Source organism: Zingiber officinale, chromosome 6A (genome assembly GCF_018446385.1).
Source record: "Zingiber officinale cultivar Zhangliang chromosome 6A, Zo_v1.1, whole genome shotgun sequence".
Classification (NCBI taxonomy): Eukaryota; Viridiplantae; Streptophyta; class Magnoliopsida; order Zingiberales; family Zingiberaceae; genus Zingiber; species Zingiber officinale.
In genome coordinates, this window is record NC_055997.1 from 1863713 (window position 1) to 1884144 (window position 20432).

The following is a 20432-nucleotide window of genomic DNA, read 5'->3' on the forward strand; positions in this document are numbered from 1 at the left end:
CTTGTCCTAAGACTTCTACCAATTCATCTCTAGTTCAATTCGAAAGAAATAAATCATAAATAACTATTAATTATTAACATAAATAGCCAAGATATAAGAGACAATTTTGATCTAATACCTTAATTATGTGATAACATCCAATATCTCAACTACCGCAGTCTCTTGAAAGGACCAGCTTCCATTAATGCATGCAATTTGTATTGTAGGAATTAGGTAGCGATGAAATTATGATCACTAGCTTTAAAATTTTGTTTCTTTGCGAGGATGTTCGTTCGTTCGTTCGTTCGTTCTCCCAATGCGCCCTCGTCGCAGTGGGTGGGCCTCTTTATCTTTCTCCCTCTCTCTCTCTCTCTCTCAGCGATTACCAGTCGATCGATCGCCTCTCTCTCAAGAGGCCAATTCCATATCCCTTCACCAAATATCAGTGTAGATCGGCCTGTCCTCCCCTCCCAAGACACACAACAAGATTAATCTTTTAATTTTCTTCTTCTTAGATCGACCAGTGCGTACTCTATTTCGATCGATCCATCGTCAATGTTAGGCTCTCCGTCGTCGCCGGCTCCTCCGCCTCCTGTCGGTGCATGCAATGCAGCCAACGGGGGCAAGAAAAAGCGACGGCCGGCGGGAACTCCGGGTTAGTGTCTATATGTGTAAATGTTTAACTTGTTCGGGAATTGATGATGATGATGATGCTGATGATGATGATCGACTAGATCCGGATGCGGAGGTGGTATCACTGTCGCCGAGAACGCTGCTGGAGTCTGACCGGTACGTGTGCGAGATCTGCAACCAGGGGTTCCAGCGGGAGCAGAACCTGCAGATGCACCGGCGGCGGCACAAGGTGCCGTGGAAGCTGCTGAAGCGGGAGGCTTCGTCGTCGTCGGAGGTGCAGGTGCGCAAGCGGGTGTTCGTCTGCCCGGAGCAGAGCTGCCTGCACCACGACCCCTGCCACGCCCTCGGCGACTTGGTCGGCATCAAGAAGCACTTCAGGCGGAAGCACAGCACCCACCGCCAGTGGGCCTGCGCCAAGTGCTCCAAGGCCTACGCCGTCCACTCCGACTACAAGGCGCACCTCAAGACCTGCGGCACCCGCGGCCACTCCTGCGACTGCGGCCGCGTCTTCTCCCGGTAGCTAGCTCCGAGGATCGTCGGAGACCTTAAATCTATCTCGCAAATTAAATTAATTTTTTTTTTTTTAATGTCGCGGGTTGGCCGACCGGCCGTCAACGTGCAGAGTGGAGAGCTTCATCGAGCACCAAGACAGCTGCACCGCCGGAGGAGCTCGGACGCAGCTCCGCTTACCGGTGCCGCCGGCGTGTTTATCACGGACGACGGCGTCCAGTCCTAGCCCCTCTAGCGACGCCGACTTCACCCCCGCCGCGTCGCCTGCCGGACCCGCCGTCTTCAATCTCGGAGCCGACCGGCCTTCCTCCTCTCGGCCAGTAATTCATCCGCACCAGTACTACCGCAGCGAGCTCCAGCTCCTCCCTCCATCCTCCCCTTGGTTGCTATCTCCGGCGACCGACGGGAGGGCGGACGCAGCAAAATTACAGCTTTCAATCGGCCCGCCGGCCGACGAGGAGGAGATGAAGCGGGTGATGGCGGAAAAGTCGCTGGCCAACGAGGCGTGGCAGAAGGCCAGGAGGCAGTTGGAGCTGGCCAAGCTCGAGCTGGAGAACGCGCGGCGGATGAGGCAGCAGGCGCGGGCGGAGCTGAGCCGGGCGCACGCCATCCGCGACCGCGCCGTGAGGCAGGTCAACGCCACCCTGATGCAGGTCACGTGCTACGCGTGCCGGCAGCAGTTCAGAGCGCCGGCGGCCGGTGCCTCCGAGGAGAACAACTCCGTCATCGTCAGCCACATCTCGTCGGCGGCGACCGAGGGCGAGGAAGACATGGCCAACGACCACCATAACAAACATCGAGAAAAGATCTCCCGACTATTGCCATAACTCAAATTACTACAAATCCCATTCATTCTCTGAATGATCCATCCTTTTCTTTTTTTATTATGGGAGTGATGCATGATTTCGGGAAGACTTGTTGGAAAATTGTGAATGAAAACATTAGTCTCATATTAGAAGTTGAGTGACATTAAAACTTGAACAAAGTTGTCGATATGCAAATATATAACCCGGATTGCACAAACTCACTTATGTGTGAATGAATTAATTTCAGGTAGATCAGATAGTGTTTGTCACATGTCTCTTTGTTGCTCAAGTCTTTGATCAAGACTTATTGCTCGAGAAAACGACAAGATTTATTACTCAAGTCTTGACTAGTTGCTCAAGAAGGCTTCCTTGTTCGTTGCTTGTGTTTCTGATTATTCAAAAAAGATTGCATTAAGACATGTGTTTTTTTGTTGTTCAAGCAAGTTTGCTGGTTGCTCAAGAAAAAGCTCTCCATATAAGGATGGTTGAGCTTGAACAAGAATTCATTCTCAAGCAAGTGGTTGAGGAACAAAGCATTCTTGAAAGAGAGAGAGAGAGAGAGAGATTCCAAGAAGAGTTGTTCTTGTGCAAGGAGAGATTTCAAAGATAAGAGATTCTTCTACCTTGATTCTCTCATTTCGCATTTTGCTCAGTAGATATCCATGATAGTATTTAGATACATATTCAGTTTGACATGATAACCTATGTTAATTTAAGATCGGATTTTGCCGTTTTATTCTGGAAAACAGATGTTCAATATAATCTCGTAACACCACCGAAAGGGACGAATCTATTTTAAGAACATTGCATCATTGCAGGACTTGGCATCTTCTTCCGACTCGACCCTGATGGTATGAGGTTTCTCACTCGGAAAGTCCACTTGGAGCTTAGGCAGACAGTTTAAAATTATCTGTTCAAGTCATCTCGACAAATAAATCTGAATTGTGTGTATTGTAATTTTAAGTCGGACTATACTCCCTGAATCTCCGACAACTTAATTATGAAATAAACTTCCAACAAGAACGTCATGTTATTGTGATATTCAATTTGGTTATCATATATATTTTATGCCCAATCTTCACTAAGACAATCTTGTATGTTCAATCTAGTATTCTAAATGATCAGTATGAACAATCTTAAAACATTGTGATCTCTAAGTATAATTTTATTTTTCTATTAATTTGCAGCTGTTATTACTGAGCTGTAACATATAATTTTAATTAATTAGTTCAGTTATGTCAGTACTTAATTTAAACAAGTGGCACTCATTTCATATATATGTAACTTTTATAATTAATTTTTTATTTAGTTAATAATTTTCTTGATGATGCAGTTACAAGGATAGATTAAGACAGTATCTTGTCCCTTAACAGCCTCATTGCAAAAATAGTCTAAAATTATAAAATTAACTGTCCTTTAAATAGAGAGATGAATTAAGGAAAAGACGGTATAAACACACATAGCTTCTAATTAAGGTAGAGTGTGGGGGCAGCTAGCTGATAAAGCTAGACAGGGAGGAAGGCAAGGCAACAAGACTGGGCCAATGCTGACCCAAATCCACTGTCCAGATCGCAAGAGACATTTAAATGTCAAGAGTCAATTAGACTGTGCAACTGCTGCTATTGTCTCGCTGGGCTACAGAAGGAGGCAGAAAGAGAGAGCTGGTGAATGTGTCAATGTGTTGGTGATGAATGTGCCTGTGTATTAATGGTGTGGTGGTCAGAGCTGCTTGAGTTTACCATGGTACTTTTCATTGCTGTTGGTCCCTACGCCATTCAATAGGCAGCGTACCAACACACTACAAGCAAACACAGTCCAGCATCATTCATGACGAGAACATCAAATGTCATGCCATAGATTTCAGTGCCACTCACTCACTCTCTCTCTTTTTGTTCGCTCATGTACGTAACTCTGAAAAGGAATAGCAGCATGAACAGCGAGGAGGAGAAAGGTTTAGGTAAATAATTAAAAGCACCTCTTTCTTTCTTTCTTTCTTTTTGACCTTTGCATCTGGCCTTTTTCACTTGGGTGAATGCCTCGCGGTTATGTGAGTTGAAGCTTGGCAGGGAGTGGCGCATTGGCTTTGACGCTTTGTGCAGGTGGTGGCAGAGACGGTCAGGCGATGGCAGCGAGTGGTGGGGGGTGGCTGCATGGCTCATCGCCTTTTGCTTTGTTTTGCTTCATCTCCTTCCTTTGTCTCACTGAACTTGAGTACAGTGGTGAGGATTGTCAGTGCTCTTCCTTTCCTAATGACTCATATGTCTTTCTTAACCAATTCAAATAACAGTTGATGCCTGAATTCAAATTTCAGATGAGTACTTGGCTTGTTTAAACCGGCCACATTGAAGCAGTTCTTAAACACAAATAAAACATGCAATTCTAATCCTAAAATTTGAAAGGGGAGTTGCAAAGCTTATTAAATTTTCGAACAAGAGAAGTTTCTAGGAGAGTCCGCGGACTTTCCCTGTCGCGACATCAACGTCGATCTCGTAAAAGCAAGGTCTAGTTGGAAGACCAGGCATTGTGCTCATTGTTCCAACCAGAGGATAAATGAAACCAGCCCCAATGCTGGCCCTCACGTCTCTAATTGGAAGAACAAATCCATTTGGGCAACCCTTTTGAGATGGGATATGCGAGAACGAGTATTGTGTTTTTGCCATGCAAATCGGTAGACCAGAGAAACCTTGCTTGGTGTACATCTCAATCTTCTTCTCCGCCTTGAGAAAAGCAATAATCAAGTTAGTAAAAGTCATCCAAAAACTTTATAAGAATACATTGCCAAATTATAGCAACAACATATTGAAAAGGTGTAATACAAGCATATTCTAAATCATAGAAGACATATCTTTATGTGGTTTATCAGAACAATGGACTGAAAATTCAGGAATAGGGACACAATTATGTTTTGATTCTGAAGTTGTTTCACCATCTTATAATTGAATCTGATAGCGGAAGAATGAATTACCTGTTCTGAGTACTCAACAGCACTGGCACCATATGACTTAGCAATGGCCTCAATTTTTTCTTTAATACCAATGTCAAGAGGGTACAAAAAGTTCAACCTCTGTGACTGGCTCTCACATGCTCTTTGAACCGCAAAGCCAAGATCAACCTAGATATTTAGCAAATAATAAGATTCAAACAATGAAAACTTGAGTAAACATATATTAGTCATTGGCTATGCTGATGCCTATAGGGGCAAAATGAGACAGTAGAAACTATCATCCAGACAATCATCGATTTTCCTTTAACCAACTGCACAAGATGACATGAACAATCACATCGGAAAATAAATTTGCAGTGGCATATATCCATCTAGTGAGATGGCAAGAAATGCATAAAGGATGATATAATAGAATTTAGTACTTACGAACTAAAGGTTCATGAGGTAGAATTGCTTACCCAAATTTGGCCAGACAAGTCTGGAGGCATTCAGAAAAGGAATTACATGAGCAATTACAGAGTGAAATGCAGTAAACTATGCAGGAAATATGTGATCTTAATTGAATCTAGATAGCTTAAAGCAAGTTTCGTCATCAAAAAGCAAAAAAAAAAAAAAAAGAGCATGCTTTATGTGGCTTCTTCTGGGATTCAAATAGCACCAGTAAATTTCAGGAAGCCACTAAAACATCTTGTTAGCAAATTAATCCTTGGAATTATGCTTGTATATTGCTTCATAACTAGTTTCAATTTTACCAGTAGAAATACCAAGTTTGAAAATAAGATGGTTTAGTAGTACAAACCGCCCCTTTTCCACCATGTGCATGATTTGTACAAACAACTGCTTCAAAAGCACCAGCTGCTAAAGCAGCTGTTCTTACAGCGTTCACCTCAGCATCAGTATCAGTGGCAAACTTGTTGATGGCAACTATAACATTCACTCCATACGCCTTGGTATTTGTAATATGTCTAGCAAGATTTACACAACCAGCCTCAACAAGAGCCAAATTTTCAGTCAAGTAAGCATGGGGAAGAGGCTTCCCAGCAACAACATCAGGTCCACCCCCATGCATTTTAAGAGCTCTTATAGTTGCCACAATAACAGCACAATGTGGAACCAGACCACTGTATCTGCACTTTATATTTATGAACTTTTCTATTCCAATATCAGCACCAAAACCTGCTTCTGTAACTACAAAACCACCCTTTCCAGCCAGCTTAAGGGCGACCTTGTCAGCTACTATCGAAGAATTTCCATGAGCAATATTGGCGAATGGTCCAGCATGAACAAGGACGGGAGTTCCCTCAAGAGTCTGCATCAGGGTAGGGTTAATGGCATCTTTCATTAGAACAGTTAGAGCTCCCCCAACTCCAAGATCATCTGCAGTAATTGGATCGCCATTTCTGCTGTTTCCTATCACCATTCTTCCAAGCCTTTCCCTCATGTCTGCAAGAGAGGTCATGAGAGCTAACACAGCCATGATTTCACTCGCTACTGATATATCAAAGCCAGTGTCTCTGATCATTCCTTTCTCCTCAGTACCTTCTCCCACGGTAATTTTCCTCAGGAACCGGTCATTAACATCCATAACTCTTCTCCAGGTAATGGAATCGGGATCGATGTCAAGCCTAACAAATCTTTTAATTTCATCAGATGTTAGCTCATCTGGACTACTCTTTGAAATGCCAAGCTTTTGGAGACGCCTGAACATAACATCTGCAAAAGTTCGCTTCCCTTCTTTATTTGGTGGGCATAATCTATTAAATAATGCTTTGTCGGACTGAGATGCCTCATGGAACATCCTACTGTCTATAGCAGCAGCAAGGAGATTATTTGCAGCTGTAATTGCATGAATGTCTCCTGTCAGATGAAGATTGAATTCATCCATTGGGATAACTTGACTGTAACCTCCTCCAGCAGCACCTCCTTTTATTCCAAATGTGGGTCCTTGGGAAGGTTGACGGAGACAAGTGACAACCTGATTAGAGATAGAATAAGATGAATTATTTTGACAAAGTAAATGACTTTGAATAACACAATAAAACATGGAGGTATCTTATATGAAGCAACATTGTAACCGACATGTTCAACAAGTATAACTAGTTTATGGAATAAAATCTATCAAAAAAGGCAACATTAACCACAAATTGAGAATATAACAAATAACATATGTCTTTAATAATCCCTAATACGTCTTTTATGGTATAAGCTACACCAATATTTGCAGTAAAAAAAAAATGAACAACTCGAAATTCCTTTGTGCTTCTAATAGGAAATTGCATATTTCATATAGATAATGATTACTCACTGGGTTTATAGGAAGAATCCATTTTTTGATCGATATCAGATAACAAAGTAAAGGATTTATATCCAAGACAATTCATTAGATAATAATATTAAAGTAAATTCTCAAAATGCTGGAGCATAGAAATACAGAGACACCTTCTAGAGAAGCTGTATAATTCAATGCACATATTTCACAGATTGCACGGCATGTGGATCATTGGAGTACCCTTTATTTAATTCTTTTTTATTTTACTGATGGGTTGTATCTAGTAAATCATTTGATCCTATCCGAAAATCGTGAAGAATGTTGGCTGGGGATGTGGCTCCTCGGTTGACCGTGTGAAGACTTTGCTCCGATCTACAACAAAAAAAATGTCAGTGTCGGTAAAGGGTCCTCGGTGTTGGCCCTCTGACGCTCAAGTTAGTCACCGGAACAATAGAAGAAGCCAGAGCAAAGTAGTAGCAGTGAAAGCACAAGCGTGAATAATGAATAGCACATGCCTCCGCCGGTGCATGAACCCCCCCTTTATATAGTGCTACAATAGGCAACATACACACTCCCCAAGACGCGGGCACGCTTTACTAACGTCCTATGAAAAGACATGTCTGGAAAGTATTTCTGACACCATATATTAATAGGGCATGCAAATCCCTGACAAGACAGTAGAAGCTTCAGTCGTACGATTTACCTGTTGACCATGCCTTGTTGTCAGCGACATTACCTCCCAGAGAGATATTAAGAAATAGGGGAGGGGTCCCACTATTTGGCCGAGCGGGGTAGCCGCTCGGCCGGGATTCCCTGCCCAATCGACCTCAGTTGCTTTTCTTCGTAATGACTCGATTCGGCAGATGGTTTCTGGTCCGACCGGACATGAGCCCCGGTTGACTTGGCACTCGCTTAGTCAATTGCAAGCATCTAATGTTCTGGTTGTACTAATCTCATTCGGACGAGCAACTTGCCCCATGAACCTGCTGGCTGATCGGACACTTCTAGACAGATCGACAGTTGGCGTCGAATATCGCTCAGCCCATTTTTGGTGAATCCGTTGGTCCTCTGGCTTTGACTTCCCTGACTTTGACCTCCACGTCGACTGCTGTCTTCGCCCTTGACTCATGTTCGGTGGGCCATCCTTTATCGTCGCATCATAAGTCTTCCCCTCAAGTCTAGTCGAAGGAGACTGTAAGTCCAACTGACTGAACGAGCAGTGTCTTCAGTGACGTCCCCATGATCGAACATTCTCTATTATAGAGCTACCGATTGCTCACCCCATCTTCATAGTTGCCATTCTACTTTACCTTACTGACTTGAGTTTAGAACTGCGCTCGACTTTCAATTACGAACCTGGGTTTAGAGTCGCTGCTCAGCTTTCAATTACTGACCTAGGTATAGAGCCGCCGCTCGGCTTTCAATTACTGACCTGGGTTTAGAGGCGCCACTCGGCTATCCCGAATGTTAACAATGTCTTCGCTCGACCACTTCTCAATCGAGGATCCTTGCCGGTAGGGATGGTTGGCGACGACACTTAGCAAATTTTCCACTTCTTGTCGCTTCCTCGGACGAATGCTTTATAATGCTTGCTGATGTCATCCCCTTTTCTAGAAGACTGTGCAAATCTTTGGTCATTATTGTCGAGCCCGTCGTCCATGCCTTTTAATTAAACCTCATTAATGCACCCCTATCGTTAACCGCCACGTGTCCCGATCTCTGTCGTCGCACGCTTGATGTGACAGGCGGATATCCGCAGTTGATGTAACAGGCGTCGTTTCGAATTTCATGGCCAGATCTTGACTTCATTTTCTGTAACCCTCGATCCGACGGCTCGGAGCGACCGTCCACTGGGTTTATAAGCCCTTACTCATTGTCATTCCCCTACTTCGTCGTCTTTCTCCTTCGCGCATGTGCTTTGCCGCTTTTCTTCTTCCTCTTCATCGTCGACGATATTTTCTCAGTAAGCTATCTTTTTCCTTCTCTTGTCGCATCGTTGATCTTCTTCCCTTTCTGTTTTCTATGGCCGCGTCTCCTCAACCTCCTGTGTCCGTCCCTGGGTTGTGTGTCCGTCCCTGGGTTGTGGTTTACTTTGACTGAGACTAAGTTCAACGGCGATGAAATTGACTAAATGAAACTTACATATCGTTTCCCCTCCGATTATCTTATGACTGACCCCATTTGCCTCCCGCTGACTTTTTGTCTTTCTTTAAGGATCAATTCTACGTCGGTCTCTGTTTTTTCCATTCACCCTTTCTTCTCCGTCGTATGTAAATATTTCCATATATCTCTGCACCAACTGGTGCCCAGCTCTTTTAGGTTGCTATGAGGGGTGGTCGTGCTATTCCGTCTGCATGGCATCCCTTTAGTCCCTCGGGTGTTCCACTACCTTTATTAACCAAATTATCCGAGCCAGGGACCTTTCTGTTCCAAGCCCAAGTGCGTGCTGTCTTTTTTGACAAAATGTCGCCCTCCAATAAGCATTGGAGAGAGCATTATTTTTTCTTTCGTTTTCCCACTCAGCCTAACTTTTCGACCGGCAAACAAATGGAAGTGATGAAGCCTCCATCACTCAGGAGATATCGAAGCCGATCGGACTACCTCCAAGCAGCCTCCAATTTGGCCGGTCAGAAACATCATATCCACCGGCTGCTATTGGAGAGTGTCCTATATGTGTTCGGATTGAGCCCGATCCGCACGCGGCTGCCCCTTACCCTAGACATGCTCTTTCTTCCCCCTATCTTTGAATCTAACTTATTTCTCTTCTTTTCTTGCAGTTCAAATTATGCTGAGGTCACGACTGAGCGACAAAAGTAGGCTCGTTGACGCGGCAATTAACACCACGGGCCTTGCCGAGCTGAAGAGTTGTGGCTTACAGCCAGTCGACTAATCTAATGATCCGATCGGCGACGTTGCGATTAGCGAGGCTGGAGGAAGCTAGAAGGCGGCTAGCAACGCCACGACAGCAGTTGAACTCCTTCCCGAACGGCCTTCACTATTGCCAATCGTTGTGCCCTCGGAATCGGCAACCTCGGGCAAGCCTTTAATCCAAAGACGCAAGAGGCATCGAGGGGAAGGTTCGTCCTGTTCAGTGACTTCTGCCCTACAGACCCCCGCCCATACTGCCTCGCGTCTGTCATCTGAGCAAGGTGAGACTTCATCTCCCGCCTTTCCCGAACAGAGGATTGTCGCAGATCCCACTCCTCTGTCGTCTGATTGAACACCTTCACTGTCCTCGTTGCCGTCGGGGACCATATGCGCACCGCCCGTCGCATATGTGACAGTCTTCCTTGCAAGCCACCCAAGTGTCCACCATCTACTCCTCCCTATTACCTAAGTCTACATGCCAGGCCACCTCCGAGTCATCAAGTCCGAGTGACCGGAGACACATAACGGTCATCATTCGCCTACCAACGGACGAGTGGTGCCATCCTGACGACGCCGAGCCACGCTCCCCCGAACACCAAATCAAAATTCAAGGACCGCTGGCACAAGTCTAGGCTAATGCTCGGGCCAATGCGGCGACTATCTCTCCTGGCGAGCTCACGAACGGCTATTCTCAGAAGTCCACTGGGGTATGTATATTATCCTTATTTTTACTTGTGTATTTCCCGATCGGCTGTCCTTAATCTATTTTTAATGCAATTTTGGATCGAAAGTCTGGTCATGTGCCAGAGGCTAGTCTTTTTGGAGCACGATGTGCAACAGCTACGCGCCTCGAGCAGCCCCTCAGAAACCTCCCGAGCTCACCTAGAGCAATTGACGATCGAGGTGGCACGGTTGAAGGCCAAACTAGATAGAAGCTCCAAGCAGCTAATTGGCTCCGAATGGGCACTCAATGCAGAGAGGAGAAAGAATAATGATCAAGCCCTACAAATTGAGCGGCTCACCAAGCAGGCCAATAGTTTTGAATCTAAGATCAACTCCGCTAACGCTAGAAAGCTTCGAGCCATCAAGGACTTAGACATCAAAAATAAAGAGGCTCGAGTCTTGGCCCAAAATCTCAAGGAGGTGGAGGTTGCTCTCGCAACCGAACAGGCTAGCCGCTCTGCAGAGCAAGCGGCCGCACAGCTCCAGCTTGAAGACAAAGATGTCGAGCTGCCTTCGCTCTGAATTGGAGGCATCTCGAGCGGCCTTCAAAATGTACCAAGAGGAAGAGCCTGAATGGCTTGAAGTTTTCAAGCGCAACTGTCTCCGATCTGACCCTTTCAATGACAGACTCACCAATCGAGCTCTTCGCCTCTTCAACTAGGCATTGATGGAACTTTTCAATAGCTGAAGGACCGCGGCTATCTCTCTCCCGTGCTGACCAACAAGATCATAAACAGGGAGAAACTCACCGAGTCGCTGTCGGACGATGTACTTAACTATCTTGAATAACCTTCTCTTTTAGTTTTCAGGCCGCTTTTTGTACTCCCTTTGCTAGTTTGTAAAATTTTCTATATGTCAACGAACGCGCGCTCATTCGACGCTTTTCAGCTTATGTTAAATGTTACGAGTGTTCTGCCATGCATCCCTGCTTGGCTCCATAAGACTGTCTAGTTTCCAATCTTACAATCTTGTAATACTTGCAGAAATATTCTAAGTGTGAATCCTTGTATTTTCGCTCTTCTGTGCAACTAGTCGGTAAGACGTCCGACTGATCATTTCAACGTAGGTCGAACAGCCTCTTTGCCTTTCTAATCGAAAATCTTATCAGCCAATCGGGAGTAGCACAGGGGTTTGCAGTCACCGCTAGATTGTCCCATAACTTTCTTCTTGAGTTTATAGCCGTCGTTCAGCTGTTGTCGTCGACTCTCGGGTTTATAGCCGTCGCTCGGCTTTCTGACATAAACACTTTCGTATCCAGGGTTTATAGTCGCCGCTCGACTTTAATTGGTGTAGACTCTCGAGTTTATAGCCACCGCTCGGTTGTTGATCCGGGGTTTATATTCACTGCTCGACTATTGATCCGGGGTTTATAGTCACCGTTCGACTGTTAATCCAGGGTTTATAGTTGCCGCTAGACTGTTGATTCATCGACTCCCGAGTTTATAGTTGTCGCTTTGCTTTTGTTTGCGTAGACTCTCGGTTTTATAGCCACCGCTCGACTTTTAACTTGGTCGATCGACGCAAGAGTATGAGACACTTAGGATTTTCATTCATTGTTCCTCTGCAATTACAAAATAGACTTTCTTACAATTGTTGTGGTATTCGATTACGCACCTATCGCTCGGCCCTGTAGGGCTGGAGATGGTTCGCACTCCAGAGTCGCTCAAGATCTCTTCCATTCTCATCTTGTAAATAATAAGCTCCCGAGCAGAGCTTTCGAATAATTTTATAAGGTCCTCCTCACGGGGCTTCTAATTTAGTGGCATCGCCTACTAGCTTAACTCTTTTCCATAACAAGTCGTCGACTTGGAATGATCTTAGGATCACCCTTCGATTGTAGCTATGTTTCATGCGCTATCGGTATGCCATAAGCGCGGCCTTATCTCGTACTTCATCTACTAAGTCAAGCTCCATAAGCCTCCAATCGGCCTTTCCTTCGTCGTAGAGTTGCACCAGTCCTACTCTACTCCAACATCCACCGGAACCACTGCTTCACCCCTGTACACTAGATGGGACGGGGTTATGCCAGTCGACTCTCGGGGTGTGGTGCGATAAGCCCACAATACGCTCAAGAGTTCGTCTGTAAGGAAATATATTGCTAAACACGCAAACGTGCAGCGGAAAAACATATTTCCTCCAGAAGATCCATGCGAAGGGAAAGAGAAATTCCTACATATACTAAGTTTTTTAACATAGCATGAGATTATACCTTTGTAGCGTGCTCACGGACTCCCGACAGCTCGGATCACAGCACGATCTCGCGTTCACGCCTCTACGGTATCCACACGAACAAGCGTTCGTTTGTCTCACAAACTCACAAAAGGAGAAAGGTTGTGCTAGGAACCTTGAAAGTGGATTTCGGCCAAGAGGAGAGGAGCAAGGAGAATGAATAGAAATAATTCCAAAATGAAGAGTAAAAAGCTTAAGTATTTTCATCCAATGAAAATACTTAATTAGCATTAATAGCCTTAATGAGCATTTACACTCCATTAAGGACCAAACTTGTAACTCCTCATTTCAAATAAGTGTAACTCTTCATTTCAAATTCAATTTCGAAAATTGAATGATATTAAATCTCACTTGAGTCTAACTCAAGTCTAATTCAATCGAGTCTTACTCAATTAATCCTCATGCAATTCAAATTCAATGAATCACTATTTCATTAATTCAAATTGACTCCTTGAGTCTAATTTGAATTAGACTTAATCCAACAATTAGATCCAATTGAGTTCAACTCAATAAGTTCAATTCGGATTAGACTTAATCCAATGATTCAACATATGAACTTATCTCCAAATCTATTTGTTCTTTGTGTGTGACCCAATAGGTTCTCGTAACGTTGGCAATATACCCAAATCAACATTTAGATACATAAGCAATGAGTGGCATCTAGCAAGGCATCATTGCTACTCAAGTGACGAGAAGGTCAAGATCCGACCTAACCTGTCCGTGGCTATTATCTTGTATGACTTTGTTCCTCTATCCTTGATATCTAGGTTGATCAATGAGACATAGATCATGTCATTCTTTTATCAACTTTTGTGTTTTTTGATCTCTAAGTAGACATACTCAATCAAATAAGCTCAATATCTCATATTGACTCATTTGTGCATGGTCATACTTTCTTGTGTCCTACTAATCAAAGGACCCACAGATATCGCTTCCGTCATATGGAAGGGATAGATTCCATCTACATCACTCACATCCCTCCGCATAATTCATTGCATACCCAGTAATCGACTTTATTGTCCACCTTGTTACAGGTGACGCTTGCCGATACCAAAGTACACAACTCCTTATGTAGGGAACCGTAGCGACTTCAGGTCTAAGGACTATTCATACCAATAGTCACATGAGAATGTTTATGACACTCATATAACAATCCATGAAACATTCTCATGGCGGGTCATTCAGTATATATTCTTTAATATATACCCATGTGTCAACCTGATATCTTATATCCATGACTTGTGAGATCAAGTCATCCGTTGACCTACATGCTAGTCTCAACACATTAATATTGTCCTTGTATATTAATGCTCGACTAGGAACAGTTAAGAGTAGTGTTCTCTACAATATCTCACTATCAATTCAACCAATTGATATACTGTAGATAAGAACCTACTAACCAAGGACATTATTATACTTATTCAATTGGCACTGAACTGAAATAAATATAATAACCAACTTTGCCTTTTATTAATAATGATATATGATTTAAAATGAACCTTTTACAATCATCTCATAATTGATATTAGGGTCAATACTAACATCCTGCCCCCGGCTTGATCGAGCCAAACCCGTAACCCTCTGAGGGTCTCCCTATTGGTGACTTCCACCTAGCCATTACTTTAGGGGTAGACCACTGAGGTGAAGGCCTGCAGTATGCCATAGTCCTCACACCACTCCTTGAGCTTCCGCCCTGCGAATTGCCTTCCCTTTGTTAGTGCAATATCCCCTGGGTCAAGGTTGACCAGGTTGGCTAAGCTTGAGTTAGTTCAAGCTTGAATCTTGATGTTTGGGTTTTGATGTTTGACAATACATGAAGATTGCGGACTCTGGTCAAGGTTGACCAGGTTGATGTGATGAAGAGTCAAATAAGTCAAGGTTGACCGGATACTTAACTGGGAAAGTCCTAACTGGAGGTTAGGCAAGGGAAAATCCTGGTGAATGAAGCAAAGACCTAGTGAGTGAAGTTAGGCAGTTGGAAAGTCCTAGCGAGTGAAGTCAGGTAGTTGGAAAAATCCTAGTGAGTGAAGCCAGGTGAAAGCCCTAGTGAGTGAAGCTAGGTGAAAGTCCTGATGAGTGAAGTCGGGCAAGATCCGCACAAGATGAAGGTTGGTGAGGGCAATCCGCCCGTCAACAACACCGGCCCGATGCATGGCGACCGGACCAAGGGCGCGTGAAAAGTCAGGCATGAGGAAATCCAGATGGGTCAAGGGTGACCGGACATCTGGTGGAAGGAAGTCCAAGTGGGTCATGGAGGACCGGACACTTGCCACGAGAGGAGAAAAAGTCCATATGGGTTAAAAGTTGATCGAACACTTAGCGCTCGTAAGTCCAATAGGGAGTTGGCATGGAACTAGGAAGTTCGGAGGTAGTGAACTTCCGAAGGCCATAACTTTTGACTTGGATATCGGAATGAGGTGATTTCGGATGCGAAATGTAGCTCATTTCAAGCTCTAACAGTTTTCTGCTTGCCGATCGATTGCCCAATCGATTGGGGGGTTCAAACAATTCGTTGACGCGATTTTGTGCAGAAAAGGTCTGGATCAATTGGGTAATTGATCAAAACTTTTCCAATCGATTGGTCAGTCGATTGGGAGAGTTTCTGAGCAAACAGTGACCTTCTGAATCGATCAGTTGATCGATTGAAACCTCCAATCGATCGGCCAATCGATTGAGAGGCTGAAAAATCGCACGATAGCCCTGGAAATCGCGTGAGACATGTTGAATCGATTGGGCAATCGATTCAAGCAATTTCCAAGAGCACAGAGGCGCTCTGGATCGATTAAGCGATCGATCCAAAGTCTCCCCAATCTATTGAGAGCAATTCAATCGATTGGGATCCGACCGTTGGCGCTGGATAAAGTCGTTGCAAGCGTTTTCTTCAGCACGACTTCACTTCTCTTCTCCAGGCGATCATTGTGATATCTCCAGAGCTCACCGCCAGTTCTTGAAGTTTGTTGGAGCAAGGTGTTTTTGCACTTCCAAGGTCAAGAGGCGTTCCAAACAAGAAGGAAAAGCTAGCTAGGGTTCATTGTATAAAATCTTGTAAGATTTACTTGTATTTGCTTCTTCTTTTCTTCTTGTTGTTGTGTGAGTTTGTACAAGGCTTCTCCGCTTTCGGTAGTTACCGTAAAGGAGTGTTTTTCATAGTGGAGAGTGCTCGTGTGTGTGGATCCTTGGATTAGTCACCTCTTCTTGAGGTGGATACCAAGTAAATCCTAGTGTTAGCGTTGTATTTGTGTTTCTTGTTCTTTCCGCTGCGTATCATCACCAAGAAGCAAGCAAAGACGAGCGCGACGAGCTATTCCCCCCCCCCCCCCCCCCTCTAGCTATATTTCGACCCTAACACCCTTGTCCGAGACGAACCAACGAGGGATGTCGAACCGACATAAGATGTTTTGCCATATAAACTTAATAACAATATGCTCGGTTATCTTAGCAAGCGGCTCGACCTCCATCCATTTTGAGAAATAATCTACCGTGACGAGTAGAAATCTTCTTTGTCCTGTCGCCATAAGAAATGATCCAACAATGTCCATTCCCGACTAGTCGAACAGACAGGACACGGTGGATGCTTTCAACTCTTCAATAGGTCAATGCAGAATATTCTGGTACTTTTGGTTGGCTGGGGATGTGGCTCCTCGGTTTACCGTGTGAAGACTTTACTCCAATCTACAACACAAGAAATGTCAGTGCCAGGCCAGGAAAGGGGCCCGACATTGGTCCTCCGACGCCCAAATCAGTCACCGGAACAATAGAAGAAGGCGGAGCAACATAGTAGCAGTGAGAACACAGGTGTAAATAATGAATAGCACATACCTCCGCCGATGCATGGACCCTCCCTTTATATAGTGCTACAGTAGGCGACGTGCACACTCCCCAAGGTGCGGGCACGCTTTCCTAACGTCCTATGAAAAGGCATGTCAGGAAAGTCTCTCACGTCATACCTTAACAGGGCATGCAAATCCCTGACAGACAGTAGAAGCTTCCATCGTACGATTTGTCTATTAACAATGTCTTGTTGTCAATAGCATTATCTCCCAAAAGGATATTAAGAGATAGGGGAGGGGTCTCACTATTTGGCCGAGTAGGGTAGCCGCTCGGCCGAGATTCCCCGCCCGGTCGACCTCAGCTGCTTTTCTTCGTAATGACTCGATTCGACAGATGATTTCTGGTCTGACCGGACATGAGCTCGGGTCGGCCCGGCACTCGCGTAGTCAATTGCGAGCATCTGATGCTCTGGCTGTAATGATCCCGTTCGGACGAGCAATCTGCCCCATGAATCTGCTAGCCGATCGGACACTTCTAGACCAATCGACAGTTGGCGTCGAATACCGCTCGGCACACTTTTGGTGAACCCGTTGGTCCTCTAGCTTTGACTTCCCTGACTTTGACCTCCACATCGGCTGTTGTCTTCTCCCTTGACTCATGCTCAGTAGGCTCTCCTTTATCGCCGCATCATCATTCATCCTAGTTATTTAAGTTGTTCGCCGTTGTTGAAGTTGGGTTGTTCAACACCCATTAGTCTCACATGGGCAAGTGTGGAGGTCAAACATATAAAAACATAAAATTGTTTTTTTTCCTAACAGCTTGGGATAAGTAGTTAGCCAATGATTTTCAATAAACCATCATAGAAAATTTATAGATATGGTCCTGAATAACACTATTAGTTCCTTGCTTCTTCTATTGGTAGTTGATTATATGAGGTTAGTTATAGAATAAGAGGCTGCTGATCCCAAATTAACCCTAAGGAGTGAGAATAAAAATTATTCAAGCTCCGTATAATGTTTAGCTCACACTGGAGCTTTGAAATCCAGATGTATTCATGTCAGGGTTTAGCAAAGAAGATTTTGATCGCATCTATTCAAGGTTTGCTCTACTCTATCTAGTTAGCATGAAGTGATCTCATCTTCAGCGGGAAAGCTTTCTCTTCCCCAACCTTGTTTGGTGTGCAGACTTTCTTCTTTTTTGGTGGGTGTAACTGAAGCCCTCCGACTTTCTGCAGTACTTTGTCATGTCTCGCACTTGCTCATGGAAACTCATGGTCAGCAGTTTTTGACATTTTGCTTTTATAGTTGTTGCTTTGTTGATACCTTTGGCTGTGAATTTTGGTCTTGGGTTACTTTCTTTGAGAGCTTCCTTGTTGTTTTGCTGAAATTGTTTTGCATGCTGCCAAACATCAACACTTTTAAGCTCTGTTTCTTTCTTCCCTCTTAATGCTATTCTCAAGTGGAAGTAAGACTCACTCATGTTGTTTTTCCCAAAAGAAATTTAAAAAATATGTAATACTATTAAATGATGCATCCTTTTTAGATTCTTTCAATTGTACTGACAGGTTATTTCTGGGAAATCCATCATCCTAGTTATTAAGTTGTTCGCTGTCACATAAAATTTCTAGTTATGATCGTGAACAACACTACTAGATCATTTTCTTTCCTCCATCAGTAACTGATTATATCATGTTAGTCGTGGAATAAGAGGCCGCTAGCCTAAATTAATTCATGAGGATTGAGAATAAGAATTATTCAAGCTCTGTCGAATCAGTTCAGTTCAGAACGGATAGTTTAGTAGATGGAATAGCAGAAACTCTAAACGCTTAATCAATTGAAGAATAATCATTAAATTAAAACCCGGACCTTCAGCCTAGAAAACACAAGATAAATCCAGAATGTTGTAGCCTGCAAAGCTGTACCTTTTTATCCAGAAAAGCTCCCAGCGCTTGGCAGAGTCCTACCGTGGCGGTCGACTTGCCTTCTCCGAGTGGCGTCGGGGTAATCCCGCCGACCACCACGTAGTGCCCATCCTCACACCGCTGCAGCTCGTCGAGCACCGATAGCAGCACCTAGATAAAGCCCACACACACACATATGACCGATCTAATAAAAGGGGGGAAAAAGATAAAGAAGTGTTTGGGGGGGAAGAAAAAAAAAACCTTGGCCTTGTACTTGCCATAGAGATCGTAATCGTTAGGTCGCAGGTTGAGGCTCTCGGCGATGTCGGTGATGGGAAGGGGCTCGACGGAGTTGGCGATGTCGATATCGGCCGGAACCGGGGAGCGCACCTCCAGATCCAGACGCCGTGTGGTCTTCAACGAACTCATCCCCCGATTATCCTTGCCGATATACTCCAATTTCGTCTTCTCTGTGATTGGATGGATAGTAATGGAGATTGGTGGAGGCGGCACCGACATCGTGAAGCAGCACCTAACCGGACAGTACATCGCTGGAGCTGAGGGTGCTGGAGGAGAATGTCGACCGTCGTCGGTTCCCAGTGCCCTCCGGCGGCCTCCCGATGGTCGATCTGGGCCTGTGCGTCACGGCAACTGCATGGAATGGACTCTTAAATAGATAGATGGAAGAGCCGAGGGAGCGTGTCACTTTTTCGGCTGATGCAGCAAAATATCTCACCGGAACGCGACTGCTGGTGGCCCGGCTCGGGCCGTTGGTCAGGATTCGGCCCGGTCTGATTCGACCCGTGCGCCATTTGCACGGCTTTGGTTCATCCAGGTCAGCCTGACGAGTCAAAGGCATATTAATTAATACCAATTTAAAAATCTAATATTATTATAAAATGTAGTAGAAAATTTGAACGGTTACCAAAATTTGTTTTTATTTTTCTTATTTATGAATGTCCTATATTAATCCCCATTTATGAGAAGTCTCAATTAAGCTAATCTGGTAAGTTTTAAAAATATTGGATAGTGTTGGGTAGGAGTACTAAATAATTCCACGTGTATATTTTGATGGGAAATGATATCGGCAACGATGTTTTACCACGACACAGCATCGCGACCCCGTTGGCAGTCTCCGTGGCATCCTCCACTTCAGCCCTCTCTCTCCTCATGACACAGCATTCGCGTCAAAATTTTCGGTCGCATCCCCTTCGTGCCCTAACTCCCTCCTTTGGCCAAAAAAGTCTCCAATCTCGCAAAGCCCTTCCATTCTCCACCCTCGCGTTCTCCCTTCCGTTCTCCACCCTTGCGTTCTCGAAGAGAGGCACGAAGCCCTAACTTCTGCGGCGACTCAATCTTCCCTACAAGTTGAGCAAGCGGGCGGCTCGCCTTCTCGAATATTGGAGCGAAGCAGCAACCCAGTTCTCCCCCCTCGCGTTCTCGAACAAGGAGTGAAGCTATAACTTCTTCGGCCGCAACCAGCCCTAACTGCCTCCTTATTCTTCTTCTCTCTCCCTTCCAAGGAATCGAAGCACATCAAGTTATAGCAGCAAGGAGCAGTGACTTTGAGTTTAGGTACATTTTAAGGTAATCAATTTCTTCTCCTTCTTCTTTAATATTCAAGTTTTAGGTGGGATTAAAATATTTTGACGCGAACTTGTCTTTTGTATCCAATCTTATGTATATTAACCAATCAATCTGTATACTATTGTTTTCTAAATTTTTTGGAATCTTAATGGCTGTAGACTTTCATAGTAGTTAGATTTGAACTCAAATTATATTGAGCTATTATTTCTGCTT

At 44.4% G+C, this 20432-nt stretch overlaps 2 protein-coding genes across 2 annotated transcripts; one reads left to right on the forward strand and one right to left on the reverse strand.

Moving 5' to 3' along the window:
* The first annotated feature begins 218 nt into the window (after positions 1–218).
* On the forward strand, positions 219–2145 carry LOC121993652 (protein indeterminate-domain 16-like). The gene is made up of 3 exons (XM_042548017.1): positions 219–634; positions 714–1128; positions 1235–2145. Exons 1-3 carry the CDS (start codon positions 535–537, stop codon positions 1947–1949), a joined length of 1230 nt encoding a protein of 409 aa, XP_042403951.1. The 5' UTR covers positions 219–534; the 3' UTR covers positions 1950–2145.
* A 2046-nt stretch (positions 2146–4191) lies between these two features.
* Positions 4192–19322, reverse strand: LOC121995558 (formate--tetrahydrofolate ligase-like). Its single transcript, XM_042549279.1, has 5 exons — positions 18894–19322; positions 18654–18803; positions 5672–6847; positions 4894–5040; positions 4192–4645 (listed from the first exon to the last, which is right to left on the reverse strand). The coding sequence occupies exons 1-5, from the start codon at positions 19179–19181 to the stop codon at positions 4370–4372; spliced, it is 2037 nt and encodes a 678-aa protein (XP_042405213.1). The 5' UTR covers positions 19182–19322; the 3' UTR covers positions 4192–4369.
* Between the last annotated feature and the right edge of the window lie 1110 nt (positions 19323–20432).

What these genes read in the sequence shown, in the direction of transcription:
- LOC121995558 (XM_042549279.1), bottom strand. Translation starts at nt 19,181, where the DNA reads ATGTACTGTCCGGTTAGGTGCTGCTTCACGATGTCGGTGCCGCCTCCA. An exon ending in ATGGCAAGTACAAGGCCAAG is followed by an intron (nt 18,804 to 18,893) that starts GTTTTTTTTTTC and finishes GGCTTTATCTAG; the next exon opens with GTGCTGCTATCGGTGCTCGA. An exon ending in GAGCTTTTCTGGATAAAAAG is followed by an intron (nt 6,848 to 18,653) that starts GTACAGCTTTGC and finishes ATCTCTAATCAG; the next exon opens with GTTGTCACTTGTCTCCGTCA.
- LOC121993652 (XM_042548017.1), top strand. Translation starts at nt 535, where the DNA reads ATGTTAGGCTCTCCGTCGTCGCCGGCTCCTCCGCCTCCTGTCGGTGCA. An exon ending in ACGGCCGGCGGGAACTCCGG is followed by an intron (nt 635 to 713) that starts GTTAGTGTCTAT and finishes ATGATCGACTAG; the next exon opens with ATCCGGATGCGGAGGTGGTA. An exon ending in TGCGGCCGCGTCTTCTCCCG is followed by an intron (nt 1,129 to 1,234) that starts GTAGCTAGCTCC and finishes GTCAACGTGCAG; the next exon opens with AGTGGAGAGCTTCATCGAGC.